General features: G+C 41.2%; 1 protein-coding gene across 1 annotated transcript in view; it reads left to right on the forward strand.

The window, feature by feature from the left end:
• The window catches only part of gosr2 (golgi SNAP receptor complex member 2), an 81,000-nt gene extending 57,561 nt beyond the window's left edge, over window positions 1–23,439 (forward strand). The window contains exon 6 of the mRNA XM_063037040.1: window positions 21,279–23,439. Coding sequence (XP_062893110.1) covers window positions 21,279–21,440 — 162 coding nt within the window. The 3' untranslated portion in view covers window positions 21,441–23,439. The remainder of the gene's footprint in view (window positions 1–21,278) is intronic.
• Window positions 23,440–23,923: the final 484 nt, after the last annotated feature.

Below are 23,923 nucleotides of genomic sequence, written 5' to 3' on the forward strand. Positions count from 1 at the left end.
TTTGTGGTAGTTCCTGTTTACTTTCTAGTCGGTGACTGCCAGGATGTTGATGTGGGAGAACTTTGTAATGCCACTGATTGTTAGGTGTAGGTGGATAAAATAACTTGCTCTACAATTTACCATTGTCCAGCATTTGTGTGGCGTAAATATAATTTTCCATAGATGTGTGAGGATGGACTGCTTGACTTAGTGTGGTGGTATGGATAGAATTAGATATGTAGTCATCAGTAAACATCCCGAGCTCTGATCTTGTAAAGGAAGGAAGGACATGGATGAGGATGGTTAAGCCCAAGACATTCCCTTGGTGATATCCTAGGGCTGGGCTGATTGATTCAACAACCACAGCCACCCTCCTTAGCACCCAATAACTTCAGTTTTGCCAGAGTTCTTTGATGACACACTTGTTTAAATGTTGCTTTGATGTCAAAGGCAGTCGCTCTCGTCTTACTACAGGAATTCAGCTTTTTGGTCCTTGTTTGGACTAAAGCAGTAATCAAGTCTGGAGCCAAGTGGTCTTGACAAAACCCAAACTGAGCATCAGTGAGCAGGAAGCCCTGACGTAATGATACCTGCCATCACTTTGCTGGTGATTGAAAATAGACTAATCAGCTGAGTTGGATATGTCGTGTTTTTTTTTGTGGATAGGACATATTCATATAATTTCTTCAACTTTGGATCTATGCCAGTGTTTTGACTGTATTAGAATAGTTTGGCTTGGAGGTGTTACCATTTCTGGAGCACAGATTATAGCTGGGATGATGCCTTAATGTCGTAAAGACTCTCAGTAATGCATCAGTTGGAAATAAAAGGAAAGAAACTGCACACGCCTGATATAAAAAGGGAAATATTTGAGCACATTATGTGTTTCAAGCATTTCTAATCATTCAGCAAAGTTCTTTCTTAGATATTGTATCATCTGTTTACTTATCCAGAGAGTAATCTCCACCGAATAACATAAACCACAGCAGACGCATTTGGTTTTTCAATTATTTTTAATGCTTCTATCTTTTTCTGAAGATATGTATTTTGTAGAGGAGGACATCAATGTCTGACGTATATTGTTTTGGGTGTCTGAATATAGTAGAACAAATCCTTATAGTTTCCTTCACTGAAAATAACACAGCTTCCCACTGTTCTTTCAATTAGCAACAATTCAAAAAGATTTAGACAAAATAAATGACTAAATACCTCAAGAGTAACTGACTAAATCAACTAATGTTATTGTTTGAATTCTCACTAATTGGCATGATTATTTGGAAAATGGGTCATTAAATGGGTGAGGATGGTACATGACAGGATAGAGTATGCCGGTTGATCCCACAATAGCATATTCTTTTGTTGTGTACATATTTCTATATAAATGCACCACAATAGGCCCAGCTTCCCAACAGTTACGCTTATTTTGTACACAGCCTTGAATTCCTCTTACTCTGTGTAATGTGCATTCATTGTTATCTTGTTCCCTTGCCCTTCATTTATAATCAGTATTTCAGGGTGTACCAAAACACTTTATAGCCAGTCAAGTCGTTCTGAAAGGTAATCAGTGTTGTAATGAAGGAACTCGAGTTATTTGCACATATCACTTTTGCTACCCTCATAGATATATTCTCCCTTGTAGATGCACATTTTTGTAAATGCCCTGTTACTGGATGCTCTATAGCAGGGGTTCCCAACCTGGGGTCCAGGGGCCCCTCGGTTAATGGTAGGGGTGCATGAAATAAAAAAGGTTGGGAGCTCCTGTTCTAGATCAAATCCAGATTGATTTTGGATGTGCTGTGAAATCCACTGGACTGTTATCCTGTCTGCCTGTGGTCTCGTTCATTTGATGATGAGCTGTCCCAATTTCTCTCTTGCAGTTTAGCCAATAAGCAATTGAATTGGTGTTCTTATCATACAAGAGCATATGAACTTTACCCCCCCCCCCACCCCCACAACCCTTGTTTATTCAGCGCTATAGCTGCCTCACAACACCAGACACCCAGGTTTAATCCTAACCTTGGGTGCAGCCTGCACGGAATTTGTATGTTCCCCCCTGTGACTGTGTGGGCTTCCTCTCATGTCCTGATGATCTGTGAGCTGGCTCGTTAATAGCCAATGTAACTTGCTCTATTTTGTAGCTCAAATCTGGGAAGATTGTTGAGAATATGGGGCAAATTAGAAGCATAGAAACATAGAAAACCTACAGCACAATACAGGCCCTTCGGCCCACAAAACTGTGCCGAACATGTACTGACTTTAGAACTGCCTATGCTTTACCCATAGCCCTCTATTTTTCTAAGCTCCATCCAGGAGTCTCTTAAAAGACCCTGTTGTTTCCGCCTCCACCACCACCACCACCAGCAGCCCATTCCACGCACTCACCACTCTCTGCGTAAAACAAATAAACAACTTACCCCTGACATCTCCTCTGTACCTACTTCCAAGCACCTTAAAACTGTGCCCTCTTGTGCTAGTTATTTCAGCTCTGGGGAAGAGCCTGTGACTATCCACACAATCAATGGCTCTCATTATCTTGAACACCTCTATCAGGTCACCTCTCATCCTCTGTCGCTCCAAGGAGAAAAGACCAAGTTCACTCAACCTATTCTCATAAGGCATGCTCCCCAATCCAGGCAACATCCTTGTAAATCTCCTCTGCACGCTTTCTATGGTTTCCACGTCCTTCCTGTAGTGAGGCAACCAGAATTGAGCACAGTACTCCAAGTGGGGTCTGACCAGCGTCCTATATAGTCATAGTCATACTTTATTGATCCCGGGGGAAATTGGTTTTCATTACAGTTGCACCATAAATAATAAATAGTAATAGAACCATAAATAGTTAAATAGTAATATGTAAATTATGCCAGTAAATTATGAAATAAGTCCAGGACCAGCCTATTGGCTCAGGGTATCTGACCCTCCAAGGGAGGAGTTGTAAAGTTTGATGGCCACAGGCAGGAATGACTTCCTATGACGCTCTGTGTTGTATCTTGGTGGAATGAGTCTCTGGCTGAAAGTACTCCTGTGCCCAAACAGTCCATTATGTAGTGGATGGGAGACATTGACCAAGATGGCATGCAACTTAGACAGCATCCTCTTTTCAGACACCACCGTGAGAGAGTCCAGTTCCATCCCCACAACATCACTGGCCTTACAAATAAGTTTGTTGATTCTGTTGGTGTCTGCTACCCTCAGCCTGCTGCCCCAGCACACAACAGCAAACATGATAGCACTGGCCACCACAGACTCGTAGAACATCCTCAGCATCATCCGACAGATATTAAAGGACCTCAGTCTCCTCAGGAAATATAGCATGGGATTCGTAAATGGACATTGTTCCATGCTGTATCTCCCTACGATTCTAACCATGCCTTCAAAAATACTCAACATCTCCACTACCTTTGCCTTTTCTGGAAGGGAATCCCCCAAGACTCACAAGTTACTGAGAGGGGGTACAAAATAGCACTTAATCTCTGCTTAAATGAGTGTCCCCTTATTTTTAAGCAGTGACCCCTGGTTCTAGTTTCTCTCTCAAGAGGAAACATCGCAGGCCAAGACATTTTGTGATCTTGTTAGTTGGATTGTTCCGGTCACGCGCAGCAGAGCAAGGTGCTATTGAGCAAATAACGAATGCAGGAATTAGTTCTGTGATTAATATGGGAATGCAGCTCAAGTGGATAAAGTTAGGGCAGTACGGTAGCGTAGTAATTAATGTAACGCTATTACAGTGCCAGCGACCCAACCCGCTGGTTCAACGCCACTGCTGCTGTCACACAGTCACTGGGAGAATATACAGTCTCCTATGTACGTTCTCCCCGTGACCCCCTTGGGTTTCCTTCAGGTCTTCAGTTTCCTCCCCCTTGTTAGTAGGTTTTTTGGTCACGTGGGTGTAATTGGGCGATGTGAGCTTGTTGGGCCGGAAAGTTCTACTACTGTGCTGTATCTCTAAGTTTTAAAAAATGGTAGATATTGAAAACCAAAAGTTAGTCTTTATTACGACAAATCAGCAGATCGGGGGGTGCCGCATGGATATCGCCTTGCTGTGTGGTACAGTGGTACGGTGGTACAGCTAGCAGAGCTACTGCTTCACAGCTCCTGCACTTATTCTTTCTGACCATGTGGGCTTCCCCTAGTGCTCCAGTTTCCTTCCACATCCCAAAGTTGGTTGGTGAATTGCCCACAGTATCTGCAGGTGAGTGATCAATTTCAGGCGAGTTACAGGGAATATGGGGTAAATTGAACAGGATGTTTTGCAGGGTCATTATACATCAATATTTGATAGTCTTTGTGGGTTTGTGTGCTGTATGCTTTCATGATTCTCCTTCCTTTCTTTATAACTCGACCAATTCAGAAACTATCCCAGGTCTCTCTTCAACTACACTGGTCCCTTCACAGCTCTGATTTCCTTTGCTGCGCAGACAGCAATCCAGTGTCAGGTGTTGGGGCCCTAAGCTCAAGAACTCCCACCCAAAACACCGCATTACTCTCCACTTTTAAAGACACTCCTTAAAATCTACTTCTTTGATCAATCTTTTGTCTGGCTGTCCAAATAGCTCCTTGTGTGGCTCAGTGTCAAGTTTTGTTTAATAATTCCTTCCGTGAAGTGCCTTGGGATGTTTTACTCTGTTAAATGCTATGATTTGTTGTGGGTGTCATGTTGTGTGGTCAGCACTTGTGACACTTCGTAACAAAGTTTTCCACATTTAGAGAAGTTATTTTCAAAAGTAGTTGCCATTACCCTAAATAAGGCTCTGGGGATGGTTGTATTTACCAAAGTACAGATAGGCTTTTTTAGCCTTTATAAAATGTTTATCAATTACATAATTGCTGATGAGGAACGAAAAACAGAGTTTGTAAAACTGGAAGAATGTGCGAAAGTAGCAAATTTCAGTGTTAGATTCCATACAAGTTACATGCCTCGTAATTAGATTTCAGCTATTTTTGGTACACATATCTGTTGTGTTTAGTGAAAGTATCAAATCAAGTTCCCTTCAAAAGCAAATAGCGAATCTGGTCAAGGAAAAATGAAAAAAAAAATGCAGGTACTAGAAATCTGAAAGAAAAACAATGCTGCAAAGACACAACAGGTCAGGCAGCATTTGTGGAAAGAGCAACTGAATTAGCGTTAAGTTAGAAGACCCCTTTGTTGTAACTGTGAACTTCATGAGAAGTTTTTCTCAGCCTAACAAAGAACTTTGGACCTGAATTGTTAACCCTGTGTCTCCTTTCCGACTTGATGAGTGGTTTCAGCATCGTCTGTTTTTTACTTCTGGTTAAGAGCCACTTGGAAATGATGTTGAGGTGATTTCCAGCCAAACAGAAACTATAAAAGCTCTTCGTTCTTCACAGCACCAGAGTTAATTGACACAGCTACTAATATTTTGCTACACTGTAATCTTGAAAGGCTTTCTCACCTTAAGGTGAACTTCTCAAAACAGCCTGACAGCAGCAAAAGCTCCATGGTTTTGTGAGAGGGGATGAGGGTGACGACTTTACCAAGAGGGAGGTCTTTCATGTTGAGTGGCAGGTGACCTGTCCAAGCCACTATTAGAAGAGATTGGCAATGGGTAGCTTGAAATGTGAGAATACCCAAATAGTGAATCAGTGTGGAATCAATCTTTGTGCGTCAAAGTAAGTCACATTCTAGTGAAATGACTGCTGTCTCACACTTATCCAGATGCACGTGCAAGTACACTTGAGCACACAAGTATTGTTATTCCATCCACATTCCTCATCCTTTCCCAGTCTATGTTCCAGCTATCCTCATGATACACAAGCCTGCGCAGTACAATATGGAGAACAAGCTGTTGCCCATGCAGCAGGCTCCCCCTCTCCATGCAGCTGATGAATCCAAAGGGACGGCAGAGACCGATACGGTTTGGCACCAGTGGTTTTGTAGGAGCTGCCAGTCAGCGTTGAATTCAACGCAAGTCTGCCTTTGAGACTCCAGCTCCAGCTTTTTCTCTCGGGGTTTACTTCCGAAGCCTTCCCTATGAATGGGTATAGCCACAATGTAGTGGAGGTTTAATATCAGAGTCTTCATTCTCCTAGATGAGCTGCCAATCATGGCTGATGCACCCCATCTGCCTGAAATAACTGATTTTACGGTGCCAGCAACCTGCCTTTGCCCCTTCTCTTGTCAGTAGAAACTGTTCTGCCGAACTTAGTATCTGAGCCATGTGTGAAAGCCAGGAGGTGGGCCCGGTTCTTGGTGGGCAGAGGCTATTTGAGTCGCATGCCGTTGTGAGCATTTAATAGGTGGTGGAACCTCATCCCCATACTCTTTCTCCAGCCCCTCCCCGACCCTGGTATTACAACCTTAAGGAACCTGAGGTAGTATATAGTTCTCATCTTCAGGAGAGGACTGGCATTTTTCACTCCGCTCATGACTGTTGCGTCACCACAGCCCTAGGTGCAACCCCCTTTGCCCCTTTGGTATGGGAAGCCACGAAAGTAGAGGATAGGTGTTGTCCACATAGGATAAGATGTCTGTAAAGACTCTGAGATTGGATACATCACAGATTGGCAAGTTATTATCTTATGGCCCAAAATGTTTGAGTGACCTGTGGTGCCAATTCAGGGCTTCTGGACATAAAATGCTCTCGGGCATGTCGCTATTGCACCAGTGTCACTATGGGCACCATGGTAATGTAGCAGTTCATGCAATACTATTATAGCTCAGGGCATCAGAGTTTGGAGTTGGTGCAGCTCGTTGGGCTGGAATGGCCTGTGCCACACTGTATGTCTGAAGTATGGGAGGTACTCATTGAATGAGGAGCTTAGCACAATCTGCAGCAAAACGTATCTATGTTAGTTGCACGATGAATGTAGTGAGGTGTGTGTCTACTTTAGAATTGCCCAGTCAGACAGTTGTTAACAGCCATTTAGCAGTGGCTTTGATATGTGGCACTTTGAGCTCCAGTAATGTTGATATAAGTGGGAATATGCATTACTCAAATCATGTCAGCAGCAGAAGTGTTTGATCCAGTTTTACACTTGCCACAATTTCATCCGGAGATGGGACAATTCACTCCAGGCAAAATTGGTTTTGGATCATTTAGCACTTAATAAAACAGTGCCACCCAATCCAATTTCTACTACAGAAGCTGAGCTGGCTAATTAAGGGAACTTGAATAAAATGAAATTGAAGGGAAAAAAATGGAAATTGCCTTGGATGTAGGTCAACTGATCTGATACAAGAGGGACACAGTCTTTATAAAGGGCATTGAGTTTGCTGTTTTTTTTAATAAATTGTTCCATCTTGCAAACAATAGGGAAGGTATATGAGCTGAGAGGCTCGAGACAATGCAAGACTTCTGTATGTTATTAAATGCATTGAATACGTAGAATACAGTTTTAGCTTGGGGCTTTATAAAGTGCTGAGGTGCATTCTCTCTTTATTAGAAATCAAGAGCGAAGGTGTGTCGTGTCAGTTGGGAGCTGAAGTTATTGTCTCATTTAATTTCACTGCCCTAGATATATACTTGAAGATTAGTGAACTGTTTGATGCCGTGGAAGTGGATTGATGGACTGATGTACACAGTGTTCAGCATTCACTCTTGGCACCTGTTTTAACAGGTGATGTTGCTAGAATTTGCAAAATATGTGTTCTTACAAACTGTTATGCCTGATAAATAAATTGAGTGACAAGGATGCTCATGTGGTAGTGGTTGGTCAACTTTTGCCAGCTGTATGTTCAAGTCCCACTCAGACATAAGCACACGAGCATAAGCTGACACTGCCGGGAGCGACAGAGCAAGTGCTGCATTATTCAAGGTGCCATCATGTGGATGCTTGCTTGCTCGTTCAGCTGGACATAAAGCATTTTCAAGGCAGTAGCTCGAATAGGAGCAGAGTTTTCCCAAATGTTCTGGCTAATCTTTTTCTTGGAATCCCCATTACATCACAGTCAACTGGTCACTTACTGCCTGTTATGCTGCTGGTGTTTAGGGCAGCAATAAAGCTCCTCCATCTTCGGTGCTGTTCTGGACTTCCTTCATCACGTCCGTAGCTTCTTTTCAGTTTTCACTACTGTCAGTCCTCTAGGTCCCGGATGGAGACTCGAGAATATTGTCGCACTCAGATGTAGAAGGATTCTTTATTGCTGTTTCTGTGACAATTTTGTTTGACCAGTCAGGGTTGTTAGCCCTGAGCTGAACCCCCGAACTTAGAGGACTGCTGGACTACTTTTAATCTGTCTTCTACCCTTTGACCTGTTTGGCATGGATGACCCTACCAAGAGCCAAAGCATAAAACCCTGACTCCAGCCAAAGTAGCTCCCAGGGTCATTGAGGCACACAAACCTCCAAACCCTGTCTCAAGGTTGTAGTCCTCCTGGAGGTAACTGATCACCATTATGGCTAAATTGCATTGTGTCATCTACCCAGAGATTAGAATCTTCCACGATTATTTTACATATTTCATGCACCTCTACATTGCTGATTTGTGCTATACCTTACATTGCTATTGTTGGTTTGACTGTCTCTATTTCCCTTCTTCGGTTCCTAGTCACATCTGCTTGCATTCATTATTCCTTTTCACCCATTTCTTTTTTTCTTTGAGTTGGAACCAAAGTCCTCCAAGTGACAATGGGAGAAATTTTTAAGGCTTCACAATTAGTAATGATTTCCAAACTGATTGGGTCTATCTGCTTACTGGACTTGTGCCTCAATTAAGGATTGTTGCTGAGCTGACAAACAGATTGCAGATGCTGGAATCTGAAACAACAAATAATCTGCTGGAGGTACTCAATAAGTCATGCAGCCACTGTGGGAGGAAAGGAGTTGTTGACATTTTGGTTCAATATTTTTTCTTTCCACAGAATCTCCTCGACATGCTGACATTCTCCAAACAGATTGATTGTTGTTCAGCAGTCTGTAACTGGTGGCACATTTGACTAAAGCAACGACGCGTATTAACCTGCATTAGGGATTCAGATTGTGCTTCATCCATCAATGGATGGAGCAGTGTTCATTAAGTAAATGCTGTGTAGCAGATCCCAACATTTGCTGCAATCAATATAATGATCTGATATTATGGTCGAATTTGTTGTAAGGAGCAATGCCCAAGCATAAAATTATTTTTAAAATTTAGAGCATTACAACATATAAAGTTTTTGATAAGGACAGGCCATTCAGCCCATTAAAGCTTGCCAAGTTCCTATTCACATAGTGTGTCAAAATAGCTGTCGAGTTTAGATTTGAAAGTCTCTGAGGTACTGCTCTCAGCTACATAACTAGGTGGTTTGTTCCATGTGTCCACAACTCACTGTGTAAAGAAATGCTTCCTGATGTTAGTCTAAAATATCCCCTTAACCAGACTCCACCTGCGGGGCCCGTGTCCTTGTTGATAGATTAATTCTGAAGTAGCAGCTGGCATCCATCTTAATAATTATGATTTTGAACACTTCTATCATGTTTTCTCTCCATGGGAAACATCCTTTCCACATCTACTCCTTCTAGGCCTTTCAACATTCGAAAGGTTTCAATGAGATCCCTCCTTATCCTTCTAAATTCCAGCGAGTACAGGCTCAGAGCCGCTCAGAGCCAGCAAATGTTCCTCGTATGATAACCCTCTCATTTCCAGAATAATCCTTTTGAACCTCCTCTGGACCCTCTCCAATGCCAGCACATCTTTTCTAAGATGAGGGACCCAAAACTGTTTACAATACTCAAGGTGAGATCTCATCAGTGCCTTATAAAGCCTCAGCATCACATCTTTGCTCTTGTATTCTAGACCTCTTGAAAAGAATGCTAACATTGCATTTGCCTTCCTCACCACCGACTCTATCTGTAAGTTAACCTTTAGGTTGTTCTGCACAAGAACTCCCAAGTCCCTTTGCATTTTAGATTTTTGGATTTTCTCCCTGTTTAAAAATAGTCTGCATATTTATTTCTCTTACCAAAGTGCATGACCATGCATTTTCCGACATTGTATTTCATTTGCCACTTTCTTGCCCATTCTCCTGATCTTTTATAAGTCAAGCTACAGCCTTCCTGTTTCCTCAGCACTACCTGCCCCTCCACCAATCTTTGTATCATCTACAAACTTGGCAACAAAAGAAGCAGTTCTAACACCAAAGCCTACAGAACACCACTAATCACTGGCAGCCAACCAGAAAAGGATCCTTTTATTCCCACTCACTGCTTCCTACCAATCAACCAGTGCTCTAACCAGTCCTTCTGCAGCCTACCTGTATCTTCAACACTTCCTGACTCTCCACCATTCTTCGTATCATCTGCAAACTTGGCAACAAAGCCATCTATTCCATCATCTAAGTCATCGATATTGAATTGAATTGACTTTATCTTTTACATCCGTCACATACATGAGGAGTAAAAATCTTTAGTTTTGTCTCCATCTAAATGTGCAATTTATAGTAATTTGTAATAAATAACATGTCCAGCAGGACAGTCAATATAACATAGAAATACAGTTGCGTCAGCAGGAATTAATCAGTCTGATGACCTGGTGGAAGAAGCTGTCCCGGAGCCTGTTGGTCCTGGCTTTTATGCTGCGGTACCGTTTCCCGGATGGTAGCAGTTGGAGCAGTTTGTGGTTGGGGTGAGTCTGGTCCCCAATGATCCTTTGGGCCCTTTTTGCACACCTGTCCCTGTAAATGTCCTGAATAGTGGGAAGTCCACATCTACAGATGCACTAGGCTGTCCACACCACTCTCTGCAGAGTCCTGCGATCGAGGGAAGTACAGTTTCCATACCAGGCAGTGATGCAGCCAGTCAGGATGCTATCAGGTGTGCCCCTGTAGAAAGCATTAAAAAGTAGCAGTCCCAACACTGACCCCTGTGGAACACCACTAGTCACTGGCAGCCAACCAGAAAAAGATCCTTTTATTCCTACCTGCTGCCTTCTACCAATCAGCCAATGCTCTAACCATACTAGTAACTTTCCTGTAATACCACGAGCTCTTAACTTGGTAAGCAGCCTTGCGTGTGGCACCTTTTCAAAGGCCTTCTGAAAGTCTAAGTATAGAACGTCCACTGTTTCCCCTTTATCTATTCTACTTGTAATCTCCTCAAAGAATTCCAAAAGGTTTGTCAGGCAAGATTTTCCCTTAAGGAAGCTACGCTGACTTTGTCCTATCTTGTCCTGTGTCACCATAACCTCATCCTTAACAATTGACTCCAACATCTTCCCAACCACTGAGATCAGATTAACTGGTCTATAATTTCCTTTCTGTTGCCTTCGTCCTTTCTTAAAGAGTGGAGTGACATTTGCAATTTTCCAGTCCTCTGACACCATGCCGGAGTCCAATGATTTTTGAAAGATGGTTACTAATGCCGGCACAGTCTCTACAGCTACCTCTTTCAGAACACTAAGGTGCAGTTCATCTGGTTTGGGTGACTTATCTACCCTTGGGTCTATCAGCTTTTTGAGCACCATCTCCCTTATAATAGTAACTGCACCCACTTCTCTTCCCTCACACCCCTCATCATCTGGCACACTGTTAGTGTCTCCCACAGTGAAGACTGATGCAAAATACTCATTTAGTTCACCTGCCATCTCTTTCTTCCCTGTTGTAATGTCTCTGGCCTCATTTTCTAGCAGTCCTATATCCATTCTCATCTCCCTTTTATTTTTATATACTTGAAAAAGCTTTTACTATCCACCTTGATAGTGTTTGCTAGCTTGCCTTCATATTTCCTCTTTTCTCTCCTAATGATTCTTTTAGTTTCTCTCTGTAGGTTTTTAAAAGTTTCCCAATCCTCTATCTTCCTGCTAATTTTTGCTTTGTTGTATGCCTGCTCTTTTGCTTTTACATTAGCTTTGACTTCCCTTGTCTGTCATGGTTGTACTATTTTGCCATTTGAGTACTTCTTTGTTTTTGGAATACATCTATCCTGCACCTTCTTCATTTTTCTTAGAAACTCATGCCATTGCTGCTCTGCTGTCATCCCTGTCAGCATCTCCTTCCAATTTACTTTGACCAACTCTCATACCACTGTAATTTCCTTTACTTCACTGAAATACTGCTATATCAGTCTTTACATTCTCCATTATCAAATTTCAAGTTCAGCTCAGTCATATTGTGATCTGTGTCTCCTAAAGGTTCTTTTACCTTAAACTCCCTAATCACCTCTGGTTTATTGCATAACACCTAATCCAGTATAGTTGATCCCTTAGTAGGCTCAACTACAAACTGCTCTAAAAAGCCAACTCATAGGCATTCAACAAACTAACTCTCTTGAGATTCATTACCAACCTGATTTTCCCAATCGACCTGCATGTTGAAATCTCCCATGACTATCAGATAATTTCCCTTTTTTTATTTCCTGTTGTAATCTGTGGCCCACATCCCAGTTGCTATTGGGAGGCCTGTATATAACTGCCATCAGAATCCTTTTACATTTGCAGTGTCTTAACTCAACCCACAAGGATTCAACATCTTCCGATCCTCTGTCATATCTTTCTATTGATTTGATGCCATTCTTTACCAGCAGAGCCATCCCACCCCCTCTGCCTACCTTCCTATCCCTCTGACACAATGTGTAACCTTGGACATTCAGCTCCCAACTTCAACCATCCTTCAGCTAAGATTCAGTAATGGCCACAGCATCATAGCTGAAGTCTGTAGTAGTGCAACAAGATCATCCACCTATTTCTTGTACTCTGCGTATTGAGATATAACATATGAAACAGGCCCTTTGGCTCATTTACCATGCCGAACCATTTAAATTGCCTATTTGCATTGACCTGCAGCTGCATAGCCCTCCATAGCTCTACCATCCATGTACCTATCCAAACTGCTCTTAAGTGTTGAAATTGAGCTCCTGTCCACCATTTGCATTGGCAGCTTATTCCACACTCTCGTAACCGTCTGAGTGAAGAGGTTTCCCCTCATGTTCCCCTTAAACTTTGCACTTTTCACCCTTAACCCATGACCTCTAGTTGTAGCCCCAGAAAAAGCCTACTTGCATTTGCTCTATCTATACTCATTATTTTGTATACCTCTATCAAGTCTCCCTTCAATCTTCCACATTCCAAGGAATGAAGTCCTAACCTATTCAATTTCACCTTATAACTCAGCTCCTCCAGACCTGGCAATATCCTTGTAACTTTTCCTTGTACTCTTTCAACCTTATTTACATCTTTCCTGTAGGTCGCTGATCGAAATAGCATCTGTGGATGTGAACAAGAGAAAATTTGCAGATGCTGGAAATCCAAGCAACACACACAAAATGCTGGAGAAACTCAGCAAGCCAGGCAGCATTAATGGAAAAAAGTACAGTCAACGTTTTGGGCTGAAACCCTTTGGTAGAACTGGCTCCTCAGCATTTTCTCGCCAGTCCTGCCGAGGCGTTTCAGCCTGAAGTGTTGACTGTACTTTTTTCTATAGATGCTGCCTGGCCTGCTGAGTTCCTCCAGCATTTTATGTGGATGTGAACTTCCCTCCATTGAGGACACTTACAGCAGCAGGTGCAGAAAGAAGGCCTGGAAGATCATCAGGGACACCAGTCACCCCAACCATAAACTGGTTCAGCTGCTTCTGTCTGGCAAACAGTACTGCAGTATTAAAACCATGACCAAGAGGCTACGGGACAGCTTCTTTCTACAGGCCATTAGACTTTTAAATTCTCATGACTGTACATTACAACAGAGTCATAACACAAAGAATTTTACTCCTTCATGTTGTGGGACGGATATAAGATTTAAATAAATTCAATGCAATTCAAAAACAACAAAGTTAATGTCCTGGAGTGGCAAAATCTGAGTCCAGACCTCAATCCAACTGAGAATTTGTGGCTGGACTTGAAAATCTACTTGAATCCCAATCTCCCACATTCCCATCAAGTCTCTCCAGATTCTACCAATTGCGGGCCAATCTGTAGTGGTCAGTTAACCTAGCAACCTGTACTGGTTTGGAATGTAGGAGGAAACGGAAGTACCCTTTGCACTGAGTAACATTAGCGTGCGTGCGTACGTATATATATATATATATATATATATATATATATATATATATACACACACACAGAGCACTTGAGTGATGGTTACTTTGGAGCCTGTTTTGACAAATTTGGCGTACATCAGGAATATCAAACTTTGAGAAGTCCACTTCTCCTGTTCTATCAACCTTGTTGATAAGGGTGATTTTATACATATTTAAAAATGATTACAGTATTGCTTATCAAGCAATGTTACATTCCATTGCTTCTTAAGTGTACTGCTCAATTACTGTACTTAAGTTTTATAGGCATTTTACAGATTATAAATACAAATGATAACCTGAAGTCTGAATTTCTTTCTATTGAAGTGTGTGCAAAAAGCCTTCCTAATTGTGAAGGTGGCTCCGTGAAAGTGACTTGGGTTTTTTTTGTTTGTTCAACATTCACTTCAGTTAGATTCCCTGTCTATGATTGCCCGTTTCTCTATCTGTGTTGGCTGCCACTGGAAAACATGTCAGCCTTTTTATCTAAGGTGTGGTCCCTGGGAACTGAAGAGCGGTGACTAGAGCTGCAAGAAATACAAGCTCTGCCCGCCTCTATCAGAGAGTTGAGAATTACTTACATTGCAGCTTCCACAGCTGGTTAAGATATCCCTGCCAATTTCTATGCCCTGACTATTCAATTCAATGGTATGAGAAACAGAATGCATGCTTTGTGTTCACCCCACCCTTCTTCAAAAAAAGATGTTTTGGATTTGGTGCTAATTTGTAATTGGATGGTTCAGATCCAGGCTATCTACTGATCACCAGAGCTTGGTTCCCACACTGCTGGTTTAAGCATCCATTCCGAAGTGCCTTCCTCCAGATAGAAAACATCTGTGTCCTTGGGCTGTGTAGAAATGATCTAAACTCTAAACTATACAAGCAACAGATAGCATTTAATGACATTTAGATGGCTACAACAAAATTTGCTGTTTCTGTCAATGGTTCATTTAACAAAAGTGTGCCCTGATGTTTACTTCCATTGTATTCAGTTGAAAATTGGTTATTTTTGAAATGCAAGAAATTGGTTACCACTTTTATTTTACCTCCTAACTTGGCTGTCAGTACAGCCACGTTTTTTAAGGAAGACTATTTGATTAGTTTTCCGACTGGCATGCTTATCAGCGTAGTAAACACACTGATGACATCTTCCACTCCCTTAATCCCCAGAAGCTGCAACGCTCTTTTCCATCTTGAAATATTGATTCTGTTTCTTTCAGATGAATCCAGTCATTAGCTGAATCTCTGCAAAACACCTTTCTTCATGTGTAAGGATTTATCCCTACATCAATGTAAAGCAAGAGACTGTTTATCAGTTGCCAAATAAAATAGATTTGCTGTAGGATGACGTGCCAGTGAACAGAGGAATAGATTCATCTCATCCAAACAACACTAAGTCGGTCCTGTATTTGAGCTGTCTAGAACTGTGCACAATCTGACTGTTGCCCTTGTAGCAGTTTGGTTTGTATATCATGCTATCAAGTAAATTGCAACTTGGGCAGTAATTGGGTTGCACCCAGTTCCAGTCAGCTAAAGTGTAGAAAGCATTACACGCAAAATACCTGAGGAACTCAGCAGGTCAGGCAGTGCCTATTGAGGAGAATAAACAGTTGACATTTTAGTTGGTGGGTGTGTTGTGTGGGTGATCTGAATCCATTTCTGTCGAGCAATGAATTACAGAGATATACAGCATAGAAGCAGGCCCTTGGACCACTGAGCCCATGTAGATCAGCAATCACTAAACCTACGTTAATCCCATCAACTCCCCCCATATTCCACCAATTACTGGAATCTACAGTGGTCAGTTAACCTCGTAGCCTGTACAGGTTTGGGATGTGGGAAGTAACTGGAGCACCCTTTTTGCACTGAGTATTTCTGCCATGAACTTTAGAGAGCAAATTTGTTCCGTAGTTAATTTTAAAATATTTACTATGTGACCTGCAACACACACCAAGTGCTGGAGGAACTCAGCAGGCCAGGCAGCATCTATAGAAAAGAGTAAATAGTCAACGTTTCCGGCAGAGACCCTTCTTCAGGACTTCCTGCTGAGTCCCTCCAGCATTTTGTCTGTGTTGCTTTGATTTCCAGCATCTGCAGATTATCTCATGTTTGTGATTTACTATGTCACTCCAAATTTACTATCCTTCTTTTTTAGGTAAGGGGACCAAAACTACATGGTATTCCAGTTGTAGCCTCACCAACACCCTGTGAAACTGTAACCAAACCTCTCTAACCTTAAATTCAAACCTCTTTGCAATTACTGCCAACAAGCTGTTTGCTTTTTATTTGCTACTTGTTGGACCTGCCTGTGAATTTTTATAATTCATACACTAGAACACTTTGATCCTTCTGAACTTTTAGATAATCTGCATTTTGTTTGCTCTTACTGAAGTGCATGATGTTACATTTTCCCACCTTCCAACTCCACTTGCCAGGTTTTGGCCCAGTTACTCAAATTTGTCTTTATCCTGTTGTAGAATCCTAAGCATTCATCAGAATTTTCATATCATGGTGGACTTGGAAACCTTTAATTTCTTTCCCATCACTGGGTCATTGAGGGCCAAGATCTAATCCCTCGGGCATTCCACCATTATATCCCTCCAGCTCAGGGGTTCCCAACCTTCTTTGCGCCATGGACCAATACCGTTAAGCAATGGGTCTGTGCACCGTAGGTACAGAACCCTGCTCTAGCTGAAAAGAGGTCCATTTATTCTAACTCTGCTTTTCATGTGACAGCCAATTTTCATTCTGTGCTAATACACTTTCTCCAATATCTTGAGCCCTTAATTTATGTACCAGTCTCTATTTTGCATCTTGTCAAATTCCTTTTGGAAACCTAAATGCTATATATCTACAGGTTCATGTTCCTATCAACTCTCCATGTTACATTCTCAAACAATTTAACCAAATGTGCCAAAGCTTTCCATGTGACTAGGTGTAATTATACTGAGCTTTCTTTAATGATCAGTGATTTTTTCTGTGATTATTGACTCTGGCATCTTGCCAGTAATGGATATTAAATCAACTGGTCCATAGTTCCCTGCCTTCCAAGTTGGAAAAGCCATAGTTCATACCCAAATATGACAGAATATTGCTAAATGAACCTTACCTATAATATCCCTGAATGATGTCACCTCTGTGGCCACTGTCAGTTGTAAGGTACAAAATCCTGAGATGATGGTACCTGCAAAGCAGAATGATAAGTCATTAATAGAAACTGTTAGATAGGTAGCTTGTGACCAAAGGAAAATTGGCTGGAGTCGCTTAGCACTTTAATGCAAAGGTGTTTATTAGGTGCGTCAGAAGTAAACATACAAAAATTAGCAAAAAGTACTCAAAACTGCTAATATTTACAAACAGATCTGCCAGAAAACACAATAATAACTCCATACTAATTTTGGCCAGTGCGAACTCCTGGCAGCTTCTACCTCTTCCCCGTCTCTTCCTCTCCCCCTCTTCCCCCCTCCCCTCGCTCCACCCCGCCCCCGATGAGCCAGAATTAAATCAACACTAAGCCATACTGTCTTAGTTACCAGCAAAGTTAACTTAAGACTACACATGAACCAGAATATGGTGCACCCCACAATCTAGTTATGATCATATAACAAAATAAACAGAAGTATCTATCTTAAATACAGTATATACACACCATATACACATTTACACATCCCCATTGCTAAAGAAATGGAATATTCCGCTGTGTATGGCGGGAAAGGCATCATAAAGCCAACCCGAGCGTAAGAATATACCCGGAAAGACTTTGAAGTGTGTATGCTCAGCGCAATGACAACAGAGTGACAAGGCAATGTTTGTGAGTGTGTGTGTGTGTCTAAAAGAAGTGCATTTACCAAGTGCACAACAGCAGAAAACTATATCTGGTGTTTGTGAACACACAGGCTTTGAGGCTAGAGAAGAGCATCTGTGTCAATGGGACCTGTGGGAAGGATGGTGGCTCCTTGCAGGCTCTGATATAAAGTCAGAGTAAGAGTTAGAGTTACAAAAGGCGACAGCAGGGAATCAGACCACACTGGAACATCACCCATCTATTTATGTTAAATGATCATTAATCCACTTTTTAAAATTTTACCCATAATATCATCAACTTCCAAATTGTAGCACTTACCTACACACTAGGGGATGTGGGAGGAAACTGGAGAATGCTGAAGAAGCTCATGCATTTGCATGGAAAATCTATGAACTTCACACTGACAGAGCCTAAGGTCACAATTCAAACTCGGTTACTGGTGCTATGAAGCAGCAGCTTAACTTGCTGCCATTCTGTGCCACCCTAGTATGTATAAAGTTTGTATGCAAGTAAGCATTCTTACGGCTGCATCACCATCTGCACAAGATCAAAAGAAGCTGCAGTAAGTTGTGAACTCAGTCAGCTTCATCATGGACACCAGCCTCCATAGCATCCAGCACATCTTCAAGGAGCGATGCCTCAAAAAGGCAGCATCCATCATTAAGGATCCTCATCACCCAAGATGTGCCCTCTTCTCATTGCTACCATCAAGAATGAGGTACAGGAGCCCGAAGACACACACTCAATGTTTCAGGAACAACTTCTTCCCCTCTGCCATCAGATTTCTGAATGGACATTGAATCATGAACATGACCTCATTACTTTTTTGCATTACTTATTTAACTAGTATCTATATTTAGTGTGATTCACAGTTTTTGTTATTATGTATTGCAATGTACTGCTCAAATTTCACGACATATGCTGGTGATATTCAACCTGATTCTGATTTCACCTGCTGTTTGTGCCTGTTCTTTTTACTAATACAGTTTTATTGTATTGTAGCCTCTTAGCATTTTAAATTTTGGTTGTGGGGGTAAGGAAAAATTGTGATTTATGTAGAATCCCAAATGCCATTGAGACTTATTAATGACTGCTTTATATCAACTTGATAAATTCAGAAGAGCACATAATTTCAGTAAGATATTCCGTAGGACAGTATGATATAGTTCCTGGTGCAGCGTTGTTTAACTATTTTCTAATTTCAAAGCGATGACCTGCTAACTACATATTGAATGCATTTTTGCTATTGGAGTCTTTCCTGTTCTTTTAAACACAGCCTTGTACTTATCCACAGATGGAATTCTGAGTGTTACAGGTTATAATTTATATCAACCCATGACTGTACCTTTTGCAGTGGGAAAAATTGGCATTTTTGTTTGCTTTAAATAAATGTAGATTTGGAGATAATTGTATTTGATGAATATAGACTTACATAATTGAACCTCAACAAGAACGAATGAAGATTTGCCAAAATTAGTTTTAACAGCAGGAAGTCTGCAAATTGATTTACTTAATGACCTTATAATATAATGTGATTCTGCTGATAACTAAAGCAATCTAATAGATGTGAAGGTCCCGCTTTACTGAAGCATTTCATGTACCGGTGTGCTAAATTGAATCTTAACTTTACAAACGAATAGAAGCAAATTAAATGCTGTTTTGGTAGCATGAGGAAATATGACTTCACAAATCTAAATACCAAATGTATGAAATGTTTAAACAAGCAGTCTGATTGTTGGTGTCTGTTCAAAAATAATTGTAAATCTCATTTCAAAGTTGTGTGTAACATGATTTAATTCTGCCTCATGAAATCAACTTATCTATGTTATTTCTTATCAGCTCCCTAACTATCAGATAAAAAAGCTTTCTTTTCATCTGGTCATATTTCAGAATCACCTCTGCAGCATCATCATCATGTGCCATGTCTAATTGATGTAACGATCATGGTCTTGGTAATTTTTTCTACAGAAGTAGTTTGCCATTGCCACTTTCTGGGCAAGATAGGGGACCCCAGCCATTATTCAACACTCTTCAGAGATTGTCTGCCTGATGTCAGTGGTTGGATAACCAGGACTTGTGATATGCACCAGCTGCTCATATGACCATCCATCACCTGCTTCCATGACTTCACATGACCCTGATCAGTGGTGAGGGGGTGGGGGTGGCTAAGCAGGTGCTACACCTTGCCCAAGGGTGACCTGCAGGCTAGTGGAGGAAAGGAACGCCTTGCATCTTCTTTGGTAGAGATGTATCTCCACTCTGCCATCCAATCTCTGCAGCATCATTTCTGAATGCTATCATTTATTTTAGCCACCAACGTGATTTTCTTTTGACAGCTGTATATAGAGTCACGGATACAGGTTGGAAACAGGCACTTTTGGTTCACCAAGTCCCCGCCAACCATTAAACCCATTTTCCCTGTGTTCTATCAGCACACCCAGGTTCTATCATTCACCTATATATTAATTTCCCACTGCAAAAGGTACAGTCATAGGTTGATATAAATTATAACCTGTAACACTCAGAATTCCATCTGTGGATGAGTACAAGGCTGTGTGTAAAAAAACAGGAAAGACTCCAATTGCAAAAATGCATTCAATATGTAGTTAGCAGGTCATCGCTTTGAAATTAGAAAATGGTTAATTTTGCTCACCTTTAGGATATAGGAAGAAACTTAGAGACCTTGAAGGAAACCCATTTGGTTGCAGAGAGTCCATACAGTCTCCACAGGGACAGCACCCAAGGTTGGGATTTAATGCAGCTCTCCAGGTTCTACCAGCTGGGCCTCTTTGCCGTTCTTGAGACATTCTTGCAGTGTAATAAGTTCAGTGCCTTGATAAGTGCAAACTTGGCTGTGTGCGTACGCTCCTCTCATCTTAAACAGCTCACTACCAGAGCCCTGACAAAACAGCTGAATCTTCCCAGACAGTGGATTCCCCTGAGTGATGTGTTAATTGATCTTCAAAGGATGAATCCACGCCAATGTACTGTGTGTGGTTGTGTGTGTATTACTTTGTTCATGCTCTTTCTTTTGTGATCAAATGTAGTCTAACTGAAACTAGGGTGTACATGAGTTGATACAACACGCACAAAATGCTGGTGGAGCTCAGCAGGCCAGGCAGCATCCATGGAAAAGAGTAAACAGTCAATGTTTTGGTACGAGACCCTTCAACCATAGATGCTGCCTGGCCTACTGAGTTCCTCCAGCATTTTGTGCGTGTTGCTTGGATGTTCTCTTTTTTGTAAGTAAGTTGACCTGTTCCAGCTCCTGTTTAAGGCTCATACCTTCTTTCTTTTTTATAAATATTTTATTATGAAAACTTGCAGTGGTTATACTGTTCAGCCATTGACAGCCAATTACTGTTGGAAGCGATTCACAAATAACTTGTAGTATACATGCAAACTGAATCTTTGACTGTTGTTGAAGAACACGTAAATATTGAGAAGAATGTCAGGAGAAATACCCTCAAACAAGATACACCTGAGTTGTTAATTTAAGAAATTACAATAATTGCAAAGGTGTCTAATAATTATGTTCTTTCATTACAGGGAGCACAAAAGAAGGTCCTAGATGTGGCAAATATGTTGGGAATGTCAAATACTGTGATGCGTCTGATTGAGAAACGGGCCTTCCAGGACAAATTCATCATGATCGGTGGAATGATTGTTACCTGCATTATCATGGTCTTGGCAGTTAAATACTTGACATGAGCAGATGCCTTTGTGATGCAGTCTTCTACAGGAACCAGTCAGTAATTCCTTGAGAAGCTGGCCAAATCTGTCTGGCTCATTGCTTTCAGAATCGTTCCCCTCCCTTCAGCCTGCCTCAAACCTTTTACAGGACCAAATTTGGACAACTGATCTCAATGAACAATTTTAGTGTGCACACTTAGCAATAAAGCTTCCAATTGTTTCTGACAGGAAGACTGATCAAAGTCGTGATGAAGGCTATTAATTCTAGTTATAGTGAATAAAATACTGCATATCAATGAACTTTATATTCTTGTACCTGGAATAGAAGAATATTTCAGTCACTCTGTACATTGATTAAAATGTTTTTAACCAGGAAGCTACTTTTTGGCAGTTATCTCCTCTCAGCACTGCCACCCCAATATTTTTCCCTTCTTCAAAAAAAAAGTTAAATAATTGCAGATATTTGCTGTGGTGGCTTCAAAACCAGCACTTCCCAATGTAATCTGTTAATCCTTGACTGTCAAAGGTTGAATTCTAGGAATGCCGTGAACAGTGACATAAGTTGTGCTTCAGAAACTGGCTAGCCTCTGTGCAATTTCCCAGTTTCTTAAGTTCAAAGGGGAAGAAGTCCCTATTCCAGAGTTCCACCAATTCCAAATCCATTCCAAGGCTGATTTCTGTGGTTCGTGTCCACTCAGCTAGACCTTATGTTAAGGTTTTGAAAAAAGTAAGAGAGATTTCCCCCTCGTTCCCCCCAATAATGTATCCTGCCAGTATTTCTTCCTCATTCAGCATTGTTCACGGCGTTGGAGTTCGGAGCTCAGCCCTGACAACTGTACATTCTCCCCGTGGAATCTGTAGGTTTTTCTTGGGTGCTTCAGTTTCCTCCCACAGTCCAAAGATGTAACAGTTAGTTGGTTAATTAGTCATTGTAAATTGTCCCGTGATTAGATTAGCATCAAGTCAGGGATTGTTGGGGGTTGCTTGGTGGTGAGGGTTCGAGGGCCAATTCCTCACTGTATCTAAAAATAAGTAAATAAGCAAATGTTACTCAGAAAACAATTAGATGTGGCACCCTGCTTTGAGCAATTGGCCAACAATGGCCACACAGTGACACCACTGGCAGAAGGTTGTAATTGCAATACAAGCAATTTTAGATAATACAGGTCAAAGCTCACTAGTCTGTCACACTTGACCTGACCATTGCCAGATCACAGAAATTGCACCAGATGATCTTCCTCTGAGTAGAAGAATGGTTCTTTTTAAATTATATATACTCCCTGGGTTACCTAAAGGTTCTGAGAACTAAGTGTAACCCAGTTTCCATAAGTCAGAAACACTGTCAGTTGAGTCAACATGGGAGGGTTAATCAGTACAGATTTTAAATTTTAGACCTTTACTAGATCATGCTTAGAATTAGTTAATTAGTACAAATCAGTACTACAAATTTAAAATCACAGTGCTAGGTGAGAGAATGTCAACCTAGATTGAGACATTTGATGACGGTCAACTCTAACCATCTGCCACAGCTCAAATGATGGGTCCCAAGCAGTGCTGCTCAGCAAGTGTGCAAGATATCCCAATCCCTACCTACTGGAGTTTACACAATGATCACTTTCAAAGAAAAGTCAAAATATGCAGGGAGCTTGAGGGAAAATGGGGATATATTTAAAATGTCGCCTCTAAATATTTTCATTATTGCTGTTTGAGCCTGTATTCATTATAAAACAACAAACTTGTTTTTTCAGTCTTGATGGTCTCCAGATGTGTTCAGTGTGGCAATGGCATATTATAAAAGTGGTGTCCCATTGTGTATCAGTACCTAAAGACCATCAGTTTGTGTTTGATGAAAATATGTGATGTGAACTGCTCTTGACTGAAGCAAGCTGTTTGTTGACTGTGCATCAGACTGTGACAACTTTCCACAGAAACATCTCTTGTTTGGCCTGCATATACTTTAAAAACTATCTGCCATATAGTAATTAAAAAAAAGCCTAACTGGCATCCTTGCTCATTATTCCTTTGTCTCTATTTGAATGTTTTATTATATTTACTGAGTGAAGAGAAAGCATTTTCTTTTCTAACTGGAGAGTGGCCTAAAATTGTATTTTAAAAACATTAAAATGCCCCAGTTTATATAGATACCCAGAGACAAATGTAAATCTACTAAAGCCCAAAGGTGCTTTAATGTTGGCCACCATTAAAGTATAGCATGTAAATTTGTTGTAGTTATGGTTAGACTGTGAATGTATGAAAACTGATAAGAACTTAATCCTGCAACTACACTCCCTATAGCTTGTAATTTATGTTGATGTTCCCTTTATCAGACTGTAAATCCTGTCTTTTCACCTCAGTAGTTTGTGACTGTAACATGTATATTTCAATCCAAATTTAGTGAGGCAGATTTGCTGGATCTATTAACCCACCTGGGCAGAGTGGAAATTGAAATAGGTGAGTGTGCTCTCAGAAGGGAGGTGGACTTAATTTTCTGTCTAAGATCA

The sequence above is a fragment of the Mobula hypostoma genome, chromosome X1 (genome assembly GCF_963921235.1).
Source record: "Mobula hypostoma chromosome X1, sMobHyp1.1, whole genome shotgun sequence".
NCBI classification, from domain to species: Eukaryota; Metazoa; Chordata; class Chondrichthyes; order Myliobatiformes; family Myliobatidae; genus Mobula; species Mobula hypostoma.